Source organism: Cetorhinus maximus, chromosome 9 (assembly GCF_964194155.1).
Source record: "Cetorhinus maximus chromosome 9, sCetMax3.hap1.1, whole genome shotgun sequence".
Taxonomy (NCBI): domain Eukaryota; kingdom Metazoa; phylum Chordata; class Chondrichthyes; order Lamniformes; family Cetorhinidae; genus Cetorhinus; species Cetorhinus maximus.
This window is the reverse complement of record NC_135887.1, coordinates 67944675-67965595: the sequence shown is the minus strand read 5'-3', so window position 1 is coordinate 67965595 and position 20921 is coordinate 67944675. Positions and strand designations below refer to the sequence as shown.

General features: G+C 50.1%; 1 protein-coding gene and 1 long non-coding RNA gene across 2 annotated transcripts in view; both read left to right on the top strand.

The window, feature by feature from the left end:
* The window catches only part of LOC144684701 (uncharacterized), a 466848-nt gene that overhangs the window by 406246 nt on the left and 39681 nt on the right, over nucleotides 1–20921 (top strand). The gene's annotated exons all lie outside the window — the stretch shown is intronic.
* Nucleotides 13777–20921, top strand: part of LOC144684700 (protein FAM180A) — a 46826-nt gene continuing 39681 nt past the window's right edge. Inside the window, exon 1 of the mRNA XM_078548827.1 lies at nucleotides 13777–13991. Coding sequence (XP_078404953.1) covers nucleotides 13895–13991 — 97 coding nt within the window. The 5' untranslated portion in view covers nucleotides 13777–13894. The remainder of the gene's footprint in view (nucleotides 13992–20921) is intronic.

Here is a 20921-nt window from a genome sequence, read left to right as displayed (position 1 = left end):
ACACAGCCATGAAATTTCTGATCCATCATCTGCCTTCGGCACCTGATTCCTTCAGGAGCACAGTGTCACTGGTCGCAGATGCTGAATAGATGGGGCCAGCCCCACCCTAAGGGTGCTGAGAGCACACTGAGAGAATGAGAACTCTGTGACACCTCCCCACTACATTCTGGCAGCAATGACCAGCACTGCCAAGGTGCAGGCATCAGTAATGTTTCCAGCGAGTGTGAGGCTGGACCATCAACTTAGTCTCAAGGCTGCACAGGGAAGAGGCCCTGGACTGAGACACCTGCCTTTATCTTGTGCAGAAAGGTTTCACATCTGAGTGACACTAACACTGCTCATCAGAATAAGGAGCCAGAGGCAGGGAGACATTCTTGGGAGTTTATTGACAATAGTGAACATTATGTACGAGTGATTAACATCTGTGCCCAAGCTGTGGAACTACATATTCTTAACTTCCCTAACCCTGCTGCTAGGTCTTGGTGCTCCCCGGACATCCACACCAGAGGTGGAGTCAGCCACTGCTATGCCCTGTCTGTGATGACTTTGACGGGCGTCCTCTGGAGGGCTGAGACTTGGAGGACCCCGGCCTGCTTTCGGGGTCCTGCTGTGTGGCAGTGGCACCCTCCTCGACCTGTGGAGCTGGAGCTGTTGAGGTCACAGGAAGAGGGGATTTGGATGGGCCGGACACTCCCAGAGTCACCTGGATGGATGGGCCCAGAGTGTGCACCTGCTGATCCTCCTCCCTATGGGTACCCGAGGGCCCCAGGCTGACTCCTTGAGGAGAAGGGGTAACTGGAGTGAGATCGAGCCGCCCTGCACCCCTCTCACGCACACACTGTTGGAGGCCAACTATGGTGTCAGCAATGGAGTTGAGCCTATGCAGCAGGTGGACCAAGGTCTCCATGGCAGCCACCATCCTGCCAGTGTTGACCTCAGTGCATTGGCACGCCAGTGCTATCACCTCAGAGTGATTGTGGATGGACTCCTCCATCGTGCTTTGCGATCTGAGGAGTGCAGCGAGGATCCCTTCCTGATGTTCCCAAGCTTGTCTTTGCAGCTCCGGCAACTGAGCTACGACCGAGTCCAGAGGCTCGTCATCTGACTCGGACTCAGCAATGTTCTGGTCTCCAGCAGTCCTCCAAGTGCCAGAAACCTGGGAAGCCCCTGTCACCACAAAAACAGAAAATGCTGGAAAAACCCAGCTGATGGGGGTAGGGGTGAGGGGAAGATGTGAAGAGGGGAAGAAGTCACTGCCCCCACCTGCTGTGGATCAGACAGCACAATGTGTTCACCAGATTGTGATCCCAAGGCTATTCTAAAGCTAGGTCCCACTGAGATGTGTGTCTGTGCACTGGTGGAGGGTGTGGGTGAGCGCTGTGAGGGGACTTCAGGGAGGGTGTCTTCAGATTCCTCTTCAGAGGTTTCCTCGGAGCTTGATTGGGGGCCTTGGGTGTGTGTGTCCATAGATCTCTGAAGGCGGAGGGGCATGTTAGTGGGGTGGTGAGAAAGGCATATGGGACATTTGCCTTTATCAATCGAGGCATAGGTTACAAAAGTAGGGAGGTCATGTTGGAGTTGTATGGAACCTTGGTGAGGCCACAGCTGGAGTACCGTGTGCAGTTCTGGTCGCCACATTATAGGAAGGATGTGATTGCACTGGAGGGGGTGCAGAGGAGATTCACCAGGATGTTGCCTGGGATGAAACATTTAAGTTATGAAGAGAGGTTGGATAGACTTGGGTTGTTTTCGTTGGAGCAGAGAAGACTGAGGGGTGACCTGATCTAGGTGTACATGATTATGAGGGGCATGGACAGGGTGGATAGGGAGCAGCTGTTCCCCTTAGTTGAAGGGTCAGTCACGAGGTGACATAAGTTCAAGGTGAGGGGCAGGAGGTTTAGGGGGGATGTGAGGAAAAACGTTTTTACTCAGAGGGTGGTGACGGTCTGGAATGCACTGCCTGTGAGGGTGGTGGAGGCGGGTTGCCTCATATCCTTTAAAAAGTACCTGGATGAGCACTTGGCGTCATAACATTCAAGGCTATGGGCCAAGTGCTGGTAAGTGAGATTAGTTGGTAATGGGATTAGGTAGGTAGGTCAGGTGTTTCTCACCTGTCAGTGCAGACTCGATGGGCCGAAGGGCCTCTCCTGCTCTGTGTGATTCTGTGGATTCAAATTCCACCATCTGCCATGGTGGGATTCAAACCCAGGTCCCCAGAGTTTTACACTGGGTCTTTGAATTACTAATCCACTGACAATACCACTACATCATCACCTCTCCTAAATGTATTTAGGGCTCAGCCTGTTACAGGCTTCAGTACACAGTGCTGAGGACTGTTACAAGCTCCAGTGCTCAGTGCTAAGGCCTGTTACAAGCTCCAGTGCTCAGTGCTGAGGCCTGTTACAGGCTCCAGTGCTCAGTGCTGAGGCCTGTTACAGGCTGCAGTGCTCAGTGCTGAGGCCTGTTACAGGCTCCAGTGCTCAGTGCTGAGGCCTGTTACAGGCTCCAGTGCTCAGTGCTGAGGCCTGTTACAGGTTCCATTTCTCAGTTCTCAGGCCTGTGCATTCAGTACTCTAACACAGCCAACTTTTAGTGTTTTTCCATTCTCTGAGCCAATGTTCCAGTTTATCTCCAAGCTGTAGCAGCTTACCTACTTTACAGACTTTCCAGTCTGCATGGAACTATTTATCACTGATTAGCCTTGTCCCCAGCCAGCCTGACTGTGAATTATGAAGGGAACTGGATGTGGGCCATACTGACTGTACTTGGCATCTCAGCAAACTACACATCCTGCACAAACAGGTGACCACAGCTGTCACTATTTAACAAATTCCTTATTTTTTTGTAGTGGGGTGGCTCTTGTTCCTTTTCTCAATTACTCTCTTTCTCCTTAAATATTTTTCCACTGGGCCTTGTTCCAGTCAGGACAGATTGGCTGTTCATAGGCAGTCCTGCTCCTGCAGTGGAGAGTGTGCAATATTTTGAGGACTTAATATTTAACTGCTTTTAGTCACCAAGATCCAAAACTCCAGAACCTTCTCCCTGACCCTCTCCACCTACCTAAGTTCCCTAAATTCCTTTAGACTTTCCTTAAAACGTTCCTTCTTTAACCAACTTTTTTGGTCACCTTATTTCCTTTTGTGGCTTGATGTTAAATTCTGTCTGATAAAGCATATGTGAAGCACCTTGGGATGCTTTCCTACATTGAAGATGCTATATAAATGCAAGTTGTTGTTGTGGTCCAGTAAGTTTATTATTTATCTGGCTGTGGAGATTGAAACAGTATTAGGAAGTGGATGCTGCAGGATGTTCTGGCCTAAATCGAACCCTATGCTAGCTTCACCATTGTAGCAAACAGTGAGATCCAGTGAACTCCTGCACCTCGATGTTCCATTGCCTAAGCTTCCATCTCTGTTAACTGAGGCTGTGTTTATTTCATTAGTCACCAGCTCTGTCAATGAAGTCAGCTGTACTAACTAATGAGATAGGAACATTTTGAGGCAAAAAGACCAATCAAATTACACACACGAATACTGGACAAGGCCAATTTACCTGGCTAGTACAATACCTCAATTTTAAAACGCTCCTTGTTTTCCAATCTCTCCATGGTCTTTCTCCTCGCTGTCTCTATAATCTCCTTCAGCCCCACTACCACTGAAATCTCTGTGCTCCTCTAATTCTGGCCTCTTGGGCATCTTTGATTTTAATTACTCCACCATCGGCTGGGCCTTCAGCTGCCACAGACCCTAAGCTCTGAAATTCCTTCCTGAAATATTGTGTTTCTCTTCTTTGCCTCTACTCTTCCCTCCTTCTTTAAGATGCTCCTTAAAACCTGGGGCTCTCATTTCATGGTTTGGGGTCAAATTCTTTTTGTTAACACTCCTGTGAAGTTTCTTAAAATGATTTACAACATTCAAGGTGCTATATAAATGCCCATATGTGTTGGATCCTCATCGCCAGTTTGTTGTGAGTGGTGGCTGAGTTGATACTATTGATAGAGATGATCAGCAGACACTTAGTAGGTAGAAACTTTAAAATTAATTACGAAGGTACTCAGCAGCAAATAAACATGTGTTTACACTTCAACCTCTATCTCTAGACTACTAACAACTAACTGCAGAGGTAGCCTGTGCTACTCTCCTGTTGGGAACTAAGATCATGTGATCTTCCTAAACAGCATTCTTCTTAAAGGTATATTACACATTAGATAAAACCATAATTACCACATCCCTCCCCCTTTATTTGAAAATACATTTTATATTTAGAAGTACAATTTTCTCAGGATAGCAAAATATTTACACTGGTAAATAATTTATAAATTCAGTCTTCCTGGGGGTTTCCTTCTGCGTGTAGAGGGTCTCAGCTCTACAACTTCAGATTCTTTGTCAGGAACCTCCTTTTCTGGAGTTGCCTGAACATCAGGTGCTTCGGTGGGCACTTGCAGTTCTGTATCCTCAACTCTTACAGGAACATCAGACACATCAGACACATCAGACATGTCTATACCGGGTTGAGTTCTCTCAACAAGAAACGCTGACCCGGCAGCGAACACTGGTGGAATCAATACTTGGCGATTTGTTTCTCTCTTCCTCAGATGATCCACATGTCTCCATATGACTCGGCCTTCCATCTCCACGTGGTAAGATAGAGGTCTGGTCACCGCACTGATTTCACCCGGTAACCACTTTGGTTCTTCCCCGAAGTTTTTCACATATACCGTCTCTCCCATGGTAAATTTCCTCTCACGACTACACCAGCTGTGTCTGGTTTTCTGGCTTCCCTGACTCCTTTCCACCTTCCCCTCTAAATTTAGTGTTATTAGGCTCAATCTCGTTCTGATACGGCATTTCAAGAATAACTCCGCAGGTGTGACACCTGTTGTTGTGTGAGGGGTAGTCCTGTAATGAGAAAGAAAGTGTGCTAGCTTGGTTGCCAAGGAATCTCCAGTTAGCTTTCTCATGCCTGTCTTGAACGTTTGAACCGCCCTTTTGGCCAGTCGGTTTGAGGAAGGGTGATATGATGCAGTTTTCACATGAAAGATACCATTGAGGCTGATGAACCGTTGAAACTCAGCACTTGTAAATGCTGTGCCATTATTGGAAACAATTACTTCTGGTAGTCTATGAATGGCAAAACTCTGACATAGTTTCTCAATTGTAGCAGAAGAAGTTGGTGACTTCACCTCATATACATCCAACCATTTTGAATGGGCTTCCACAATGAGCAGAAACATTGTTCCCAGGAAAGGTCCCACATAGTCAATGTGTAAGTGCACCCAGGACCTACCTGACCACTCCCAAGGGTGTAACGGAGCTGTCACTGGCAACTTTTGCAGTTGCTGACATTATACACAGTGCTTTACTAAACTCTCTATTTCACCATCCATCCCAGGCTACCATAGTACTACCTGCGTGCTATGGTCTTCATTCGGGAAATTCCTGCCTGTGCGCTGTGTAGTTCAATTAACAATGGCTGCCTGCCTTCGGAGGAATTATCACTCATGCTCCCCACAATAAGATGCCACCCTGGCTGATTATTTCATGTCTTCTGTTGAAGTACGGTTCATTTCGTCAGATATGGGCTCTTGTGACCACCCATGAAGCACTTGATCTCATACCTGAGGTAGGACTGGGTCCCGACTTGTCCAGCCTCTGATCTGTTGAGCACATACTGGTGAGGAATCTAAGAAATTAAACAGTGAAACAAGTTCCTGTGGAACTGGAACGTGCTCAACATTTTCTTGTAAAGGCAAATGACTAAGGGCATCAGCGTTTGCGATTTGATTGCCAGGCCTATGTACAAAAGTCTATTTATATGCTGCCAGGATTAAAGCCATCATTGTATTCTTGCTGAGGATATGGGTGGTATAGTCTTGTCCTCACTAAACAATCCTAGCAATGGTTTGTGGTGTGAAATGATTGTAAAATGGCGGCCGTGTACGTACTGGTAAAATTTCTCGACACCAAAGATAATGGACAGGCCTTCTTTATCTATCTGCGAGTATCCCTTTTCCGCTGTGGTGAGCGTTCTTGATACATAACCTATTGGCCATTCCGTACCATCGTCCATCCGATGAGAGAGCACTGCTCCCACTCATAGGGAGATGTATCACATGTCAGCACCAATTCCTTCGTCTGGTCATAATGCACTAATAGATTGGACGAGTGCAACAATGTTTCACCTTTATGAAAGCTTCTTTCTGGGGCGCCTTCCAAGACCAACGTTGGTTCTTTTTGAGTAGAGAATGCAGGGGGTGCAGTTCTTTAGACAAATTGTGTAAGAACCGCCCATAATAACTGATCATTCCTATGAATGATTTGAGCTCTCAGGTGTTCTTTGGCACAGGAGCCTCTACTACGGATCTCACTTTCTCCTCAACCGGATGGAGGCCCTGTGAATCTATCTAGTGACCCAAATAGATTACTTCCCCATTGGAACATGCACTTTTCTATTTTTAAACACACTCCAGCCTACTAGACACACTCTAGGCTTCTTCTAAGCTCGCCAAACACTCTTTTTTTAGTGAATTCGGTCACCAATACATCGTCTAAATAGACTACAACCTGGGTCAGTCCCTACAGTAGGCTTCCCATTGTTCTCTGAAAGATGGCACAAGCTAAGGAGACACCAAAAGGCAATCGAGTAAATTGGTACAACCCTTTGTGGGTATTAATTATGACCAATTCCCAGGAGACATTATCTAACAGGTCATCGATTTTTGGCATGGGGCATCTGTCTAGCTTAGCTACTTTATTAACTGTCAATTTGTAGTCTCCATAAATTCAGACGGGTTTGAGGTGGGGAATATGGGTGCACCCATTCTGAGAACTGCCCAGGTTGTTTAATGCCAGCTGTTGGATCTTCCCAAGTTCATCTTTGAAGACTGTAGCATACTTTCAAAGTAGCTCTGGTAACCCATTTACTTTCAACTGGAATTTAAAAAAAAAATTTGTTCATGGGATGTGGGTGTTGCTGTCTAGGCCAGCATTTATGCCCATCCCTAATTGCCTTGTTCAGAGGGTGTTTAAGGGTCAACCACATTGCTGTGGGTCTGGAGTCACATGTAGGCCAGACCAGGTAGGGACAGCAGATTTCCTTCCCTAAAGGACATTAGTGAACCAGATGGGTTTTTACAACAATCAGCAATGGTTTCACAGTCATCACCAGGCTTTTATTTGAATTTAAATTTCACCATCTGCCATGGTGGGATTTGAACCTGGGTCCCCAGAGAATTACCCTGGGGTCTACTGGAATATTAGTCCTGCAACAACACCACTATGGCACCGCCTCCTCCCCAATTTCTGCTCATTCTAACTTCATCTCCTTTAACGAGTTTCACCCAGGAAGCTTGACCCTTTGCCTGCCACCACCATCAAGGGTAGCTTTACCGATTGTCTTCCATTATGGACAGTTTGACATTATGGACAGCCTGCACGTTTGTTAGAGCATTGTAATGCACAGCCATGATGGCAGCAGTCTGAGCCTCTACTGCAGCGAGGGACATGTGCAGCTGAATACACTTACACATGTTGGTGAAGAATGGTACTTGTCAGCTGAGGCCATAGCCAGCAGAGTGGCTGAAACCATTGCTGCTATCCTCATACCCAATCCTCTAGCTCCCAGCACAGAAGCAAACACAGGCATTCAGTGTTTCTGCTTGTGCTGAAGCTGAGACATCGGCTATCAGCCACAACATCATGGCTGGGTCCACAAGTGTTCTCATGGAGTTGGCCACCACTACCACGCTGGAAAGGATGGGCTCCACACTCTGTGTAAATGTTGGTGCTGGACTCGTCCATGCTCTTTGACAGTCCAGGAACATTTCTGTCAGCTCTGTCAAGGCCTTGTGGATTCCATTGTGCATTGTCCACCAGTCCCAACCTGCCCTATCAAAGTCCTCATCTGGGTCAGCAGCAGTGATCTCACCCTCAGGGAATGTGGCATCTAATCCCTTCGCCCTGGTTTCAGGTTGTTCATAGCCAGTGTCTCACCGCATCTTGAAGCAATCCTCCAAAGCACACATAGGGGAGAATTTTACCCATGTCGGGCGGGCTGAGCGGGAGCGGGCACCGGCGGGAGTGGACCCGATCGCCACCCGCGATCGGGTCCACGCCACCATTTTACGCTGGCAGGCCAATTAAGGCCCGCCCAGCATAATGCACGGCTCCTGAGGATAGCGGGAGAGGGCGGGCGGCAGCGGGAGTGCACTGACCGCCGGGTCCACTGGCGACCCAGCGGCCTGTTCAAATAGAGTGCAGGCAGCCTTGCGAAGGCTGATCACAATGGCAGGTAGAAGGCCTCACCAGAGGGCTTCTGGAGAGCAGGCCAGTCCAGAGGGTAGGGCAGCGGGGCAGGCCAGGCCGGAGGGTAGGGCAGTGGGCAGGCCAGGCCGGAGGGTAGGCCAGTGGAGCAGTCTTTTGGATGAGCACCTAGCTGCCCTCCCGGAGGAGGTGGCAGCACGGCGGGAGGTCCTGCATCCAAGGGACGGGAGGGGAAGGCCCCCCCACCTGACCAAACGTGCCTGGGAGGCGGTGGCCAAGAGTGTGAGCTCCCATGATGTGGTGCGACACACGTGGGTCCAGTGCCGCAAGGGATTCAACAGCCTGCTGCGCTCGGGAAGGGTGAGTACCATGTTGGCTGAGGTCACAATGCAGGCGCAGCCTTACCCCCCAAGGTGCCCCCCCACCCCCCAGCACTTCAGTTACAGCACTGAATCCTTTACGGCATATTTCCCTCGCCGAGTGGGCCAGCAGATATTGCCCATACCTAGTTCACCCTGAGAGGGTAGTGCTGAGATGGGCTCTGCACCAACAGCATGTGTGACACTGACACCCAGATAATAGAATCGGGGGCAAACTCAAGGATCTACACCTAGGCATAGTGCTGGAACTGCAAAGCATGTCAAAGTTAGGATGCTAACATGCTGGGAAGGGAGCTTCCAGGTGGCAGGGCACCAATCCATCTGTTGACCTTTGCGTTCCACATGCTTGTGCCTCCTTGCTTTGCAAGGTTAGACTGTGCACTGCCAAATGTGATGGAGGCAGCATTTGAACAATGGGGGGGATTCAGCCCTGACTTCTTTGTGTGTGTGCAGCAGCTGCGGGGTGACGAAGCACCAGAGCCCTGCAATGTCCCACTCTGGTTGGTTTGGCAGGGATGCGATGGGAATCCAAGTACAGGCTGGACTAATCAATGCTCTTCTCTCCTTTTCAGGAGAAGAGTGCACACAATTCTGCCGAGCGGATGCTGACTGATGGATCATCAGGCCCAGTTGGCCATTGTGGCTCCATTCAAGCAGCAGACCATGGATCTGGAGAGGCGTCTTGTGCCCAGGTCCACTGCTGTCGGTGAGTCTGGGGTGCCATGGGGAGGTATGTTTGCGAGCACTGAGGTCACCATGTGTGTCCCAGTAGCCATGGCGCTATTGAATGCTCAGTGATTGAAGTTTGCAACATGGGTTGACCATTGATTATGGAAGGATGTGCGCATAATGATTCGGGGGACAGGCATGTACATTGACATTGTCTCCACTTTAACTAATCAAATGTCCTTGTTCTTACTTTCAGCATCACTGGAGCAGGGTCGGGAGGAGGAGTTAGAGGGGTCACCTCTCACACCTGAGGGCCCTGAACATTTTGACTCACCAGCATCACACCATCTCTGCCAGGCAGGGGCCAACACAGATACTAGCACCTTGGTGGGTATTAGATCATCGGCTAGTGTCCTGGGGCACAGCAGTGAGGGCACTTCACTCTCGCTTGAGATGCAGTCAGAGTCAGAGAGTGTCCAGGGTGCCAGCAGTCGGAGGACTACTGGGGACCAGACACATGCTCGGTCGGTGGCTGATGATGTGCCTTTGGAGTCGTCTGTGAGGCAGCAGACGCTGGAAGTCCAGCAGGATGTATGGGAGAATCTGGCGGAGATACATGAGGCAATGTGTGGCATGGTGCCCGTGCTGGAGGAGTCCACGCAGAGCATCACTGATGCAATGAGCCTCATGGCTGAGCACCATGCTTCCTCCATGCAGAGAGTGACGACTCTCATGGAGAGGCTCCTCCAGGAGACAAATCAGGGCTTCCTCGGGATGCGCTCGGACCTGCAAACCCTCACATCGGCATTGATCTTAGCTGGTCAGTGCCAGTGTAGGAGATGGTTTGGGCACCAAGTTTCCCAGATCGGTGCCCATCCATCAATGGTGAACAGGGAGGTCTGAAGTGACCTCACGTCGATGCAGCAGCTGCCTGTCGTCTCTGTGGGTTCCTCTCAGGGCGCTCCAGAGGAGGGCAGCAACTCTTCCGCCCCTCTGCCAGAGAGCGTGGCATCCGATGAGGCTGCGGCGACGGGGGAGATGCCAGCTGTGGAACTGGCCGCTCCCTCCCAGGCGGGGCCATCAAAGGCTCCACAGACCAGAGGACGGCCGCCAAGGTCTTCGAGGCCAACAGGACAGCACAGTGAGCAGGCTGTCTCAGATGCCAGTGGCAGCGAGGGGGGAGTACCTAGACATAGCACCCGGAAACGGAAATTTAAAACACCTTAGGCACACCACAGGTTTCTCACTGGTGGTTTTATGTTTCCCCACTATTAGTTCATAACCACTTGGTGTGATGTGCATCACCTTTGTAATATTTTTCCTGAAGTTCATTTTGTAATCTCATTAAATTTTGATAGGTGAGCAAGGCTCAGGGTGATTCCTTACTTCTGCATGTGGACGGGAACCCATGATGTTATGAATGAGTTGTTTGACATTGAGCTTTATTGACAAGGGCCTTAGTTAATGTTACTATCCAGGCTGATTTCGCACTCAGGTATTGAGTATGGAGCCTGCAGCCCTGGCATGTGTTGGAGGTCCATCTGTGGTGGGCTAACTGAAGGTTCGTTGGGTTAAAGCCTCCCGGTTGTCCCTGCCTCCTTGGAGTATGCCCGGGTCAGCGTCTATCCCCTCAGCATTCTCCTGTGCATGCTCATCCTCGGATTCACTACTGGACTCATCGTGTGCAGCCAGAGCATCTGCATCCACATCTTCTTCCTCCACTGTGTCTCACCTTTCCAGAGCAAGACTGTGGAGAGCGCAGCATGCAACTACGATCAGTGACACACGATCAGGGGGGTACTGGAGTGCACCCCCTGAATGGTCCAGGCATCGGAAGCGCATCTTGAGAAGACCGATGGCTCTCTCCACCACAGCCCTTGTGGTTCTGTGGCTCCTATTGTACCGCTGCTCAGCTTCTGTTCTTGGACGGCAGAGTGGTCTCATGAGCCACCTTCGCAGGGGATAGCCCTTGTCACCCAGCAGCCATCCATCCAGCCGAGCCGGAGCACTGAAGAGCCCCGGCACCTGGGAGTGTCTGAGGATGTAGGCGTTGTGGGAGCTGCCTGGGTACCTTGCACAGACTTGCAGAATCAGCATCCTGTGATCACACACTATCTGCACGTTCACGGAGTGGAAGCCCTTCCTGTTGACGAAGGCACCGGGCTCACCTGCTGGCGCCTTGATGGCCACATGTGTGCAGTCTATTGCACCCTGGACGTGGGGGAAGCCAGCAATGGCCGCAAAGCCTCTGGCTCGCTCTGTCTGGCTGGCCTGGTCCCAGTGGAAGTGGATGAAAGTCAATGCCCGTCTGAACAGAGCGTCTGTAACCTGCTTGACACAAGTGTGGACAGCTGATTGGGAGACACTGCGAAGATCACCCACCGAGGCCTAGAAAGAGCCAGAGGTGTAGAAGTTGAGGGCAGCTGTTACCTTTAGAGCCACTGGCATGGGGTGTCCACCTGCACAGTTAGCAGAGATCTCAGGGCCTATCATCTGACAGATGGAGGTGACTGTCTCCCTTGAGAGGCAGAGCCTCTTTCGGCACTGCACCTCAGACATATTGAGGTAGCTGCTTCGCTGCCTGTATACCCCGGCAGCAGGATAATGGCGTCTTCTGTGGTCCCTTCCGCTTTGGACTTCCTGTTGGCCCTGCGCCCCTAGTGCCTGCACCTCTCCTCCCAAAGGTGGCTCCCCTGGAGCCTGAATGTGGACTCTTGGCCTCCTCCCCCTTCTGGCCCTCCCTTCCTCCTCCTCAGAGGAGGTGCCCCCAATGGAAAGCACAATTCCCATTCCCAGGCTAAGGGAAGGCTTCCTGAAACCTTCAGGCCCCAGAAACGATCTTTACTGTAGAGTCCTGACCTGAAGGCTGTTACTCCTGTCCAAACAGCTGGTATGAATTTTGAAGTATTCCTGCTCACACAGGCAAGTGTCAGTAACTCTCACAATTTAATATCTAACAGATACCTCTTGTGACCCCACTCACCCCTCTGATCCCACCCGTGTATGAGGTTTATACAAATGTCTCCTACCCGCCTCCCCGTTGTGCCCGTGCAATGACCTGAAGATTGCACAGGCCCTGAAAAATAGCAGACAATTGCCGCCTCAAGGGCCTTAAGAACCTGATTAATTAATGGCGGGCGCGCATCTGAAAACATCACGCATCCGCCCACCTAAATATCGTGTTGGTGCATGGGACGCTCGCACAAGGTCATCGTGCGTCATTTTACACGTCGGCATGCTGGGCCAGCCCCCGCACGCCAATGAGGAAATTCTGGCCATTGTGTCAGTACCTGAGCTGATGGCTGTGAATATAAGATTGAGTGACAGAGTTCCTTCATCAGGAATCTTCTCTTACTCTCCCACCTGTGCCTTTTTACTTCACCATGCGGGGATACTGTGCTCAGCCCTATGTTAACCCTTTAGGCACCAGATCCTTCCACTACAGTTGTAACAGCTAGTTTGAAATCTAGCCTACTCACACAGAGCAGTTCTGAGTCAGGTTTATTAGCTGCCCACTTTGTCAACCTCGTTTGATTTGTGGTTCGCTGAGCAGGGGGTGAAGACGATGGTGCAGTTCTTGGGGTATGACATTTGAAGACGCATTCACTGACCTCGACCACTCCCATGAGGCCATTGAACTGTCCTCGGGGTTTGAGTCCTGGCATTGAGCTCCATGGCTATCTGCTGCCACTGCCTTCTCAGAATTTGTGAGGAAGGGCCTCTTGGTGCCTTGTGGATAGAGCACATCTCTCCTCTTCTGCTCCTTCGAGACTACGGCTTCTAGAGCAACTTTGGGAAATCTTGGAGTTTACTATCTGCCATATTTTGTCAGTATTATGTCTTCTTCCACATCAGAATGAGCTTCAGAATCACTTTCAGCACCTGCTCCAGCCACAATGCAGCTCCCCTTTAAGAGGTGCAGGTTGCCTTTAAGCAGTGCAGGCTAGTTTTAACTGGCACAAGTCTCTCACAATTTTGGGCCTCCTGCTGAGGTTTGCAGCCACTCAACAACGTGGTTAGCGCTGGCTGCACACTGCAAACACGTTAATCAGCAGACAGCATAAAATAGTGTGCTGGGTACATCGGAACCAACAGGCACGGCTTAATCCCACCTTGTGCCCGTCTTCCGGGAATTTAGCCTCAAAATGTCTGAAGAAATGATTGTTGTTGTTTGTAACTCTGAACAGAATGTCATGTGGGTGCAAACCCTATATCTGTAAATAAATTCACCTTCATCTCTGTCTTTTAACAATGGCACACTGTGGTAAATAAAAGCAGCTTCTAAATAGATTTCTCTTTGTATTATATGACATCTCTTGTCCACTGCTTTTAATATTACGCAGCTGCCAAGAGGTGTGGAGGATTGATCCTGTTGACAGTGCAGCTGTATAAAAAATGCTGAGAGGCACAAGGGCCTGGGACTCGCCAGAGCCTCATCTTGAATTCCAGTCACAGTTTGTTGCTGCCAAACTGTGTGTGATTTCAGAGAGTAGGAATGTGTCAGTGTGTGTGTGGACAGAGAAGAGGAACAGTGAAGGATCAGAGTGCTGCAGGGGTACAAGCTTCAGCTCAGTGTGACTTCAGATGATGAGGATGGCAGTGAGAGTGAGTTGGTCCCAGATGATCTGTCTCTCATTCACTGTGGGTCTCTGCACGGCACACAGTCTGAAGAAAGATGCAGGTGAGTATGTGGATACTCTGCAATGAGATTTTTATCCTATTACTGTCCACTCCTATAGTCCCCTCTCCCTTTCCCTCCCTTTTCAGTCTTATTCCTTTTGAAAGTTTCCTCCTGCGGGCTCCGTTCCATTCTTCCTCACTTAGTTTCCCTTCTGCCACAGTGGGATGACTGCCAGTCCCTGGGCTCAGGGAATTCCCAACACCACACTCCAACTGGTTGCTGGAAGTAGAAGAGAAGCAGCTCAGGATCGTGTGATTTTTACTACACCTGTGCTCCAACACAGCTCAGATTGGAGAATCAAAGGATCACAAAGACCCCTCATCCCAAATACTGCCCAACTTTAATGAAACATTCCACAATTGAATTGGGATGAAGGAGCTGTGTCCCTAGGAAGTGCTTCAGCCTGTCTCGGTTTCCAGAGCTGGGCTTTAGTTACTGTGTAGGTACAGTTGACATGGTTCCCAATGAATCTCACATTGCATCAGTTAATAAACACTGGACCCTGCACGCCCACAACTGCAGACACAACTGTGCACATAGTGGGTAAAAATTTCCCAGCTGGATGGAGGCAGATTCCAGTGCGTGTGCAGTGGGAAGGTCCCAGATCCCATGGGGTCAGGATCCAGACATCATCTCGCCCTCTTCTGGCTTTCCCTAGGGGTGGGTTCCAAGTCCTGAAAGAAATACCTCGGGTCCAGTGCAAAAATAACTGAGACAATTAAAAAAGAAATGAAGAGCCTTTTTAACTATGGTTTCCTTCTTTCCCATTATCGCACGGCTTCCATGTTTTGTCTGCACCTGCTCAGGTCACTGAGGTGAGTGTACCGGCCAAAACAACTTTGTCACTGAAGCTGACATGAACTGACTTGCCTTTGATCAGTTTGACTGAAGAGCTGTAGCCATGGCCAGGTGAGAGGCTGCTGTTCAAAGCACTTCTCTCAGAGAGTGGCTATCACTGCGTGAAAAGTGATTGCCAACTTCATGGAAGGCAGTTCACTTGTCCAGCACCTCACTCACCTTCAGATGCATTTTCCTGTTGCCAGTCTTCATCATGGTGGTCAGCCAGAGGTCCTGGTCCATATTGGTACCAATGACTTAGGTAGGAAGGGGGATGTGGTCCTGCAATCAGAATTTAGGGAGCTGGGTAGAAAATTAGTAAGCAGGACTTCTAATGTAGTAATCTCTGGATTACTCCCAGTGCCACGAGTCAGTGAGTACAGAAATAGGAGGATAAGGCAGATGAATGTGTGGCTGGAAAGATGGTGCAAGAGGGAAGGCTTTAGATTCCCGGGACACAGGGACTGGCTCTGAGGGAGATATATATTAATGACCTACATTTTGGCATGCAGGGGACAATTTCAAAGTTTGCAGATGATATGAAGCTTGGGAGTGTTGTGAACTGCAAGGAGATTGATGTGGAACTTCAAGTTAACATAGACAAGTTGGTGGAGTGGGCAGATAGGTGGCAAATGAAATTCAATGCGGAGAATTGTGGGGTGATGCATTTTGGTAGGAAGAACATGGGCAGACAATATAAAATAAGATTGGAATTTTGAAGGGGGTGCAGGAGCAGAAAGACCTGGGTGTGTATGTGCATAGATCATTGAAGGTGGCAGGGCAGGTGGAGAAAGCAGTTAATAAAGCATATAGTATCCTGGGCTTTATTAATAGGGACATAGAGTACAAGAGCAGGGAGGTTATGCTGAATTTATACAAGACACTGGGGTTAGACCTCAGCTGGAGTATTGTGTGTAGTTCTGGGCACCACACTGTAGGAAGGGTGTGAACACATTGGAGAGAGTGCAGAAGACGTTTACAAGAATGGTTCCAGTAATGAGAAACTTGAGTTACGAAGATAGATTGGAGAGGTTGGGACTGTTCCCCTTGGAGAGAAGAAGGCTAAGAGGAGACTTGATAGAGATGTGCAAAATCATGAGGGAGCTGGACAGAGTAGATGGGGAGAAGCTGTCCCTGCTCTGAAAAGGATCGAGAACAAGAGGGCACAGATTTAAAATGATTTGCAAAAGAAGCAAATGTGACGTGTGAAAAAGCTTTTTTACACGAGTAGTTCGGGTCTGGAATGCACTGCCTGGAAGTGTGGTGGAGGCAGGTTCAATCGAGACATTCAAGAGGGCATTAGATGATTATCTGAACAGAAACAATGTGCAGGGATACTGGGAAAAGCAAGGCAATGGCACTCAGTCAAAATGCTCATTTGGAGAGCTGGTGCAGACATGATGGGCCAAATGGCCTCCTTCTGTGCCGTTAAGATTCTGTGATTGTGTGGTGGCATTGAGAAAGGCTCCTGCAGCACCACCTTCCACTTCTGCTGAGGTTCAAGAGCAGAGGACACACCATCGTCAACAGCTCCAGCGGCAATAGGAGCAACACCAGCAGCTGCACCAGCTGCCTTCTCTTCAGTCGCATGCCTCTCCATGGGGCAGTGCAGTTGGCCATCGACATCCAGCTGGATGAAGGAGAGAGCCCCATCGCATGGTTTACAGGCAGAGCTCTCCCCTCATGCCTGAGCACCAGTGTCTCAGGAGCCTCTCATAGCAGCTCACTGCTGACACCTGAAGTCTCCTGGAACAAGAGCTCATTCCCAGTGAAGCAAGTGGGTTGGCATTGCCAATGGCTAACACTGTGCCTGTCACTGCAGGGACATGTGTACTCCACCCACCCACTCCCCTCTGCCGTCTCTGACTCTCACCGTATGTTCTCACACTTCCTGCAAACAGAGAAGAGAGAGAGGTGTGTGTGTTTGTAATGGTTTGTATGGTGAGGTGCAAAGGACACCATGTGTGGTGAGGGAGTATGATGCGTGAGTGTGAGAGGGTAATAGTGTGAGGGTGAGGATTAGCTTGGCTGCCCAAATGGAGATGTGAAGTGGGGGGACAGGAATGAGTGCAGTTGCAAGGTTCTGAGGAGTTCTGTGCAGGAAAATGCCAGAAGAGGCAGAGTGAGGGGCTTGGCAACATGAAGTGTTATACCAATCACCTTTCCCATCTCCTGAGGCCCAGCATCATTTTGCTCCACTGTATCCTGCTTAGAGGGACCACACTTCTACTGCTGACTTCCTTACTCACTTCTATCCACACCTACTTGGTCAGAGATTTTGCCTCTTACTCCCATCCTTGGGAAAGCACTGCAGTCCCTCAGATCACTCCAGGTAAGAGTCGGAGACCCTGGGAACAATCATCCCAGATCTCCTCTCCATTCCTGTGGCTCCTGCAGCATCAGGTGCAGGGGCTGGATTTTTATTCTCAGGCCTTGATCCACGTGGAGGCATCAAATGTGGGCAGGAGCCTGGGACTTCCAGCGGGCAGCACCTGAGAGAGATTTCGCTGAAAGCACCCAATTAAAAGGCGGTATCTGGGATTCCTGTCCAATAAACAGGCTGCATCTGGGAGCCCTGTCCAATTAATAGGATGCGTCTGGGAGCCCTGTCCAATTAACAGGCTGCGACTGGGAGCCCTGTCCAATTAACAGGTTGCGACTGGGAGCCCTGTCCAATTAACAGGTTGTATCTGGGAGCCCTGTCCAATGAATAGGCTAAGTCTGGGAGCCCTGTCCAAATAACAGGCTGTGTCTGGGAGCCCTGTCCAATTAATAGGATGCGTCTGGGAGCCCTGTCCAATTAATAGGATGCGTCTGGGAGCCCTGTCCAATTAACAGGCTGCATCTGGGAGCCCTGTCCAATTAATAGGATGCGTCTGGGAGCCCTGTCCAATTAACAGGCTGCGACTGGGAGCCCTGTACAATTAATAGGCTGTGACCGGGAGCCCTGTCCAAATAACAGGCTGTGTCTGGGAGCCATGTACAATTAACAGGCCATATCTGGGAGCCCTGTCCAATTAACAGGCTGCGCCTGGGAGCCGATCCAATTAACAGGCTGCGCCTGTGAGTCCTGTCCAATAACAGGCTGTACCTGGGAGCCCTGTCCAATAACAGGCTGCGCCTGGGAGCCCTGTCCAATTAACAGGCTGCGTCTTGGAGCCCTGCCCACTTAACAGGCTGTGTCTGGCAGCCCTGTCCAATTGACAGGCTGTGTCTCGGAGCCCTGTCCAATTAACAGGCTGCGTCTGGCAGCCCTGTCCAATTAACAGGCTGTGTCTTGGAGTCCTGTCCAATTAACACCCATCACCTGGGAGCCTTGTCCAATTAACAGGCAGTCTCTAGGAGCCCTGTCCGATAACAGGCTGTGTCTAGGAGCCCAGTCCAATTAAGAGGCTGTGTCTGGGAGCCCTGTTCAATTAACAGGCTGTGCTTGTGAACCCTGTCCATTTAGCAGGCTGCTTCATGAAACCCTGTCCGATTAATAGGCTGCATCTGGGAACCCTGTCCAATTAAAAGGCTGCACGTGGGAACCCTGTCCAATTAACAGGCTGCACCTGGGAGCCCAGTCCAATAACATGCTGTGTCTGGCAGCCCTGTCCAATTAAAGGGCTGCATCTGGGAGCCCTGTCCAATTAACAGGCTGTATCTGGGAGCCCTGTCCAATCAATAGACTGCTTCTGGGAATCCCTGTCCAATTAACAGTCTGCATCCGGGAGCATTGTCCAATAACAAGCTGTGCTTGGGATCCCTGTCCAATTAACAGGCTGCACCTGGGAGCCCTGTCCAATAACAGTCTGTTTCTGGGAATCCTGTCCAATAACAGGCTCTGTCTGGGAGACCTGACCAATAACAGGCTATAACTGGAAGCCCTGTCCAATAACAGAATGTGTCTGGGAGCCCTGTCTAATTATCAGGCTGTGGCTGGGAGCCCTGTCTAATTATCAGGCTGTGACTAGGAGCCCAGTTCAATTAACAGGCTGTGCCTGGGAGCCCTGTTCAATTAACAGGCTGTGCTTGTGAACCCTGTCCATTTAGCAGGCTGCTTCATGAAACCCTGTCCAATTAATAGGCTGCATCTGGGAACCCTGTCCAATTAAAAGGCTGCACGTGGGAACCCTGTCCAATTAACAGGCTGCGTCTGGGATTCCTGTCCAATTAACAGGCTGTGTCTTGGAGCCCTGTCCAATTAACGGGCTGTGTCTGTGAGCCCTGTCCAATTAATTGGCTGCATCTGGGAGCCCTGTCCATTTAACAGGCTGCACCTGGGACCCCTGTCCAATTCACAGGCTGTGTCTGGGTATCCTGTCCAATTAACAGGCTGCAGCTGGGAGCACTGTCCAATAACAAGATGTGCTTGGGACCCCTTTCCAATTAACAGGCTGCACCTGGGAGTCCTGTCCAATAACAGGCTCTGCCTGGGAGACCTGACCAATAACAGGTTGTATCTGGAAGCCCTGTCCAATAACAGAATGTGTCTGGGAGCCCTGTCTAATTATCAGGCTGTGCCTGTGAGCCCTGTCCAATTAAGAGGCTGTTCCTGGGAGCCCTGTCCAATGAATAGGCTGCGTCTGGGATTTTTATCCATTTAATAGGCTGTGTCTTGGAGCCCTGTCCAATTAACAGGCTGCGCATGGGAGCCCTGACCAATTAATAGTCTGCGCCGTGGATGCCTGTACAATTTACAGGCTGTGTCTGGCAGCTCTGCGCAATTCGCAGGCTGTGTCAGGGAGCCCTGCCCAATTAACAGGCTGCATCTGGGAGTCCTGTCCAATTAACAGGCAGTGTCTGGAAGCCCTGTCCAATTAACAGGCTGTGACTAGGAGCCCAGTCCAATTAACAGGCTGCGCTTGTGAACTCTGTCCATTTAGCAGGCTGCTTCATGAAACCCTGTCCAATTAATAGGCTACATCAGGGAACCCTGTCCAATTAAAAGGCTGCACGTGTGAACCCTGTCCAATTAACAGGCTGCACATGGGAGCCCAGTCCAATAACATGCTGTGTCTGGCAGCCCTGTCCAATTAAAGGGCTGCATCTGGGAGCCCTGTCCAATTAACAGGCTGTATCTGGGAGCCCTGTCCAATCAATAGGCTGCTTCTGGGAATCCCTGTCCAATTAACAGTCTGCATCTGGGAGCATTGTCCAATAACAAGCTGTGCTTGGGATCCCTGTCCAATTAACAGGCTGTATCTGGGAGCCCTGTCCAATCAATAGGCTGCTTCTAGGAATCCCTGTCCAATTAACAGGCTGCACCTGGGAGCCCTGTCCAATAACAGTCTGTTTCTGGGAATCCTGTCCAATAACAGGCTCTATCTGGGAGACCTGACCAATAACAGGCTATAACTGGAAGCCCTGTCCAATAACAGAATGTGTCTGGGAGCCCTGTCTAATTATCAGGCTGTGCCTGGGATCCCTGTCCAATTAAGAGGCTGTGCCTGGGAGCCCTGTCCAATGAATAGGCTGAGTCTGGGAGCCCTGTCCAATTAACAGGATGCGCATGGGAGCCCTGACCAATTAACAGTCTGCGCCGTGGACACCTGTACAATTTACAGGCTGTGTCTGGCAACTCTGCACAATTCGCAGGCTGTGTCAGGGAGTCCTGCCCAATTAACAGGCTGCATCTGGGAGCCCTGTCCCATTAATAGGCAGTATCCGGGAGCCCTGTCGAATTAAAAGGCTGCACCTGGGAACCCTGTCCAATTAATAGTCTGCGTCTGGGAGTCCTGTCCAATTAACAGACAGTGTCTGGGAGCCCTGTCCAATTAACAGGCTGTGTTTTGGAGCCCTGTCCAATCAATAGGCTGCTTCTGGGAATCCCTGTCCAATTAACAGTCTGCGTCTGTGAGCACTGTCCAATAACAGTCTGTTTCTGGGAATCCGGTCCAATAACAGGCTCTGCCTGGGAGACCTGACGAATAACAGGCTGTATCTCGAAGCCCTGTCCAATAACAGAATGTGTCTGGGAGACCTGTCTAAATATCAGGCTGTGCCTGGGATCCCTGTCCAATTAAGAGGCTGTGCCTGGGAGCCCTGTCCAATGAATGGGCTGAGTCTGGGAGCACTGTCCAATTATCAGGCTGTGTCCGGGAGCACTGT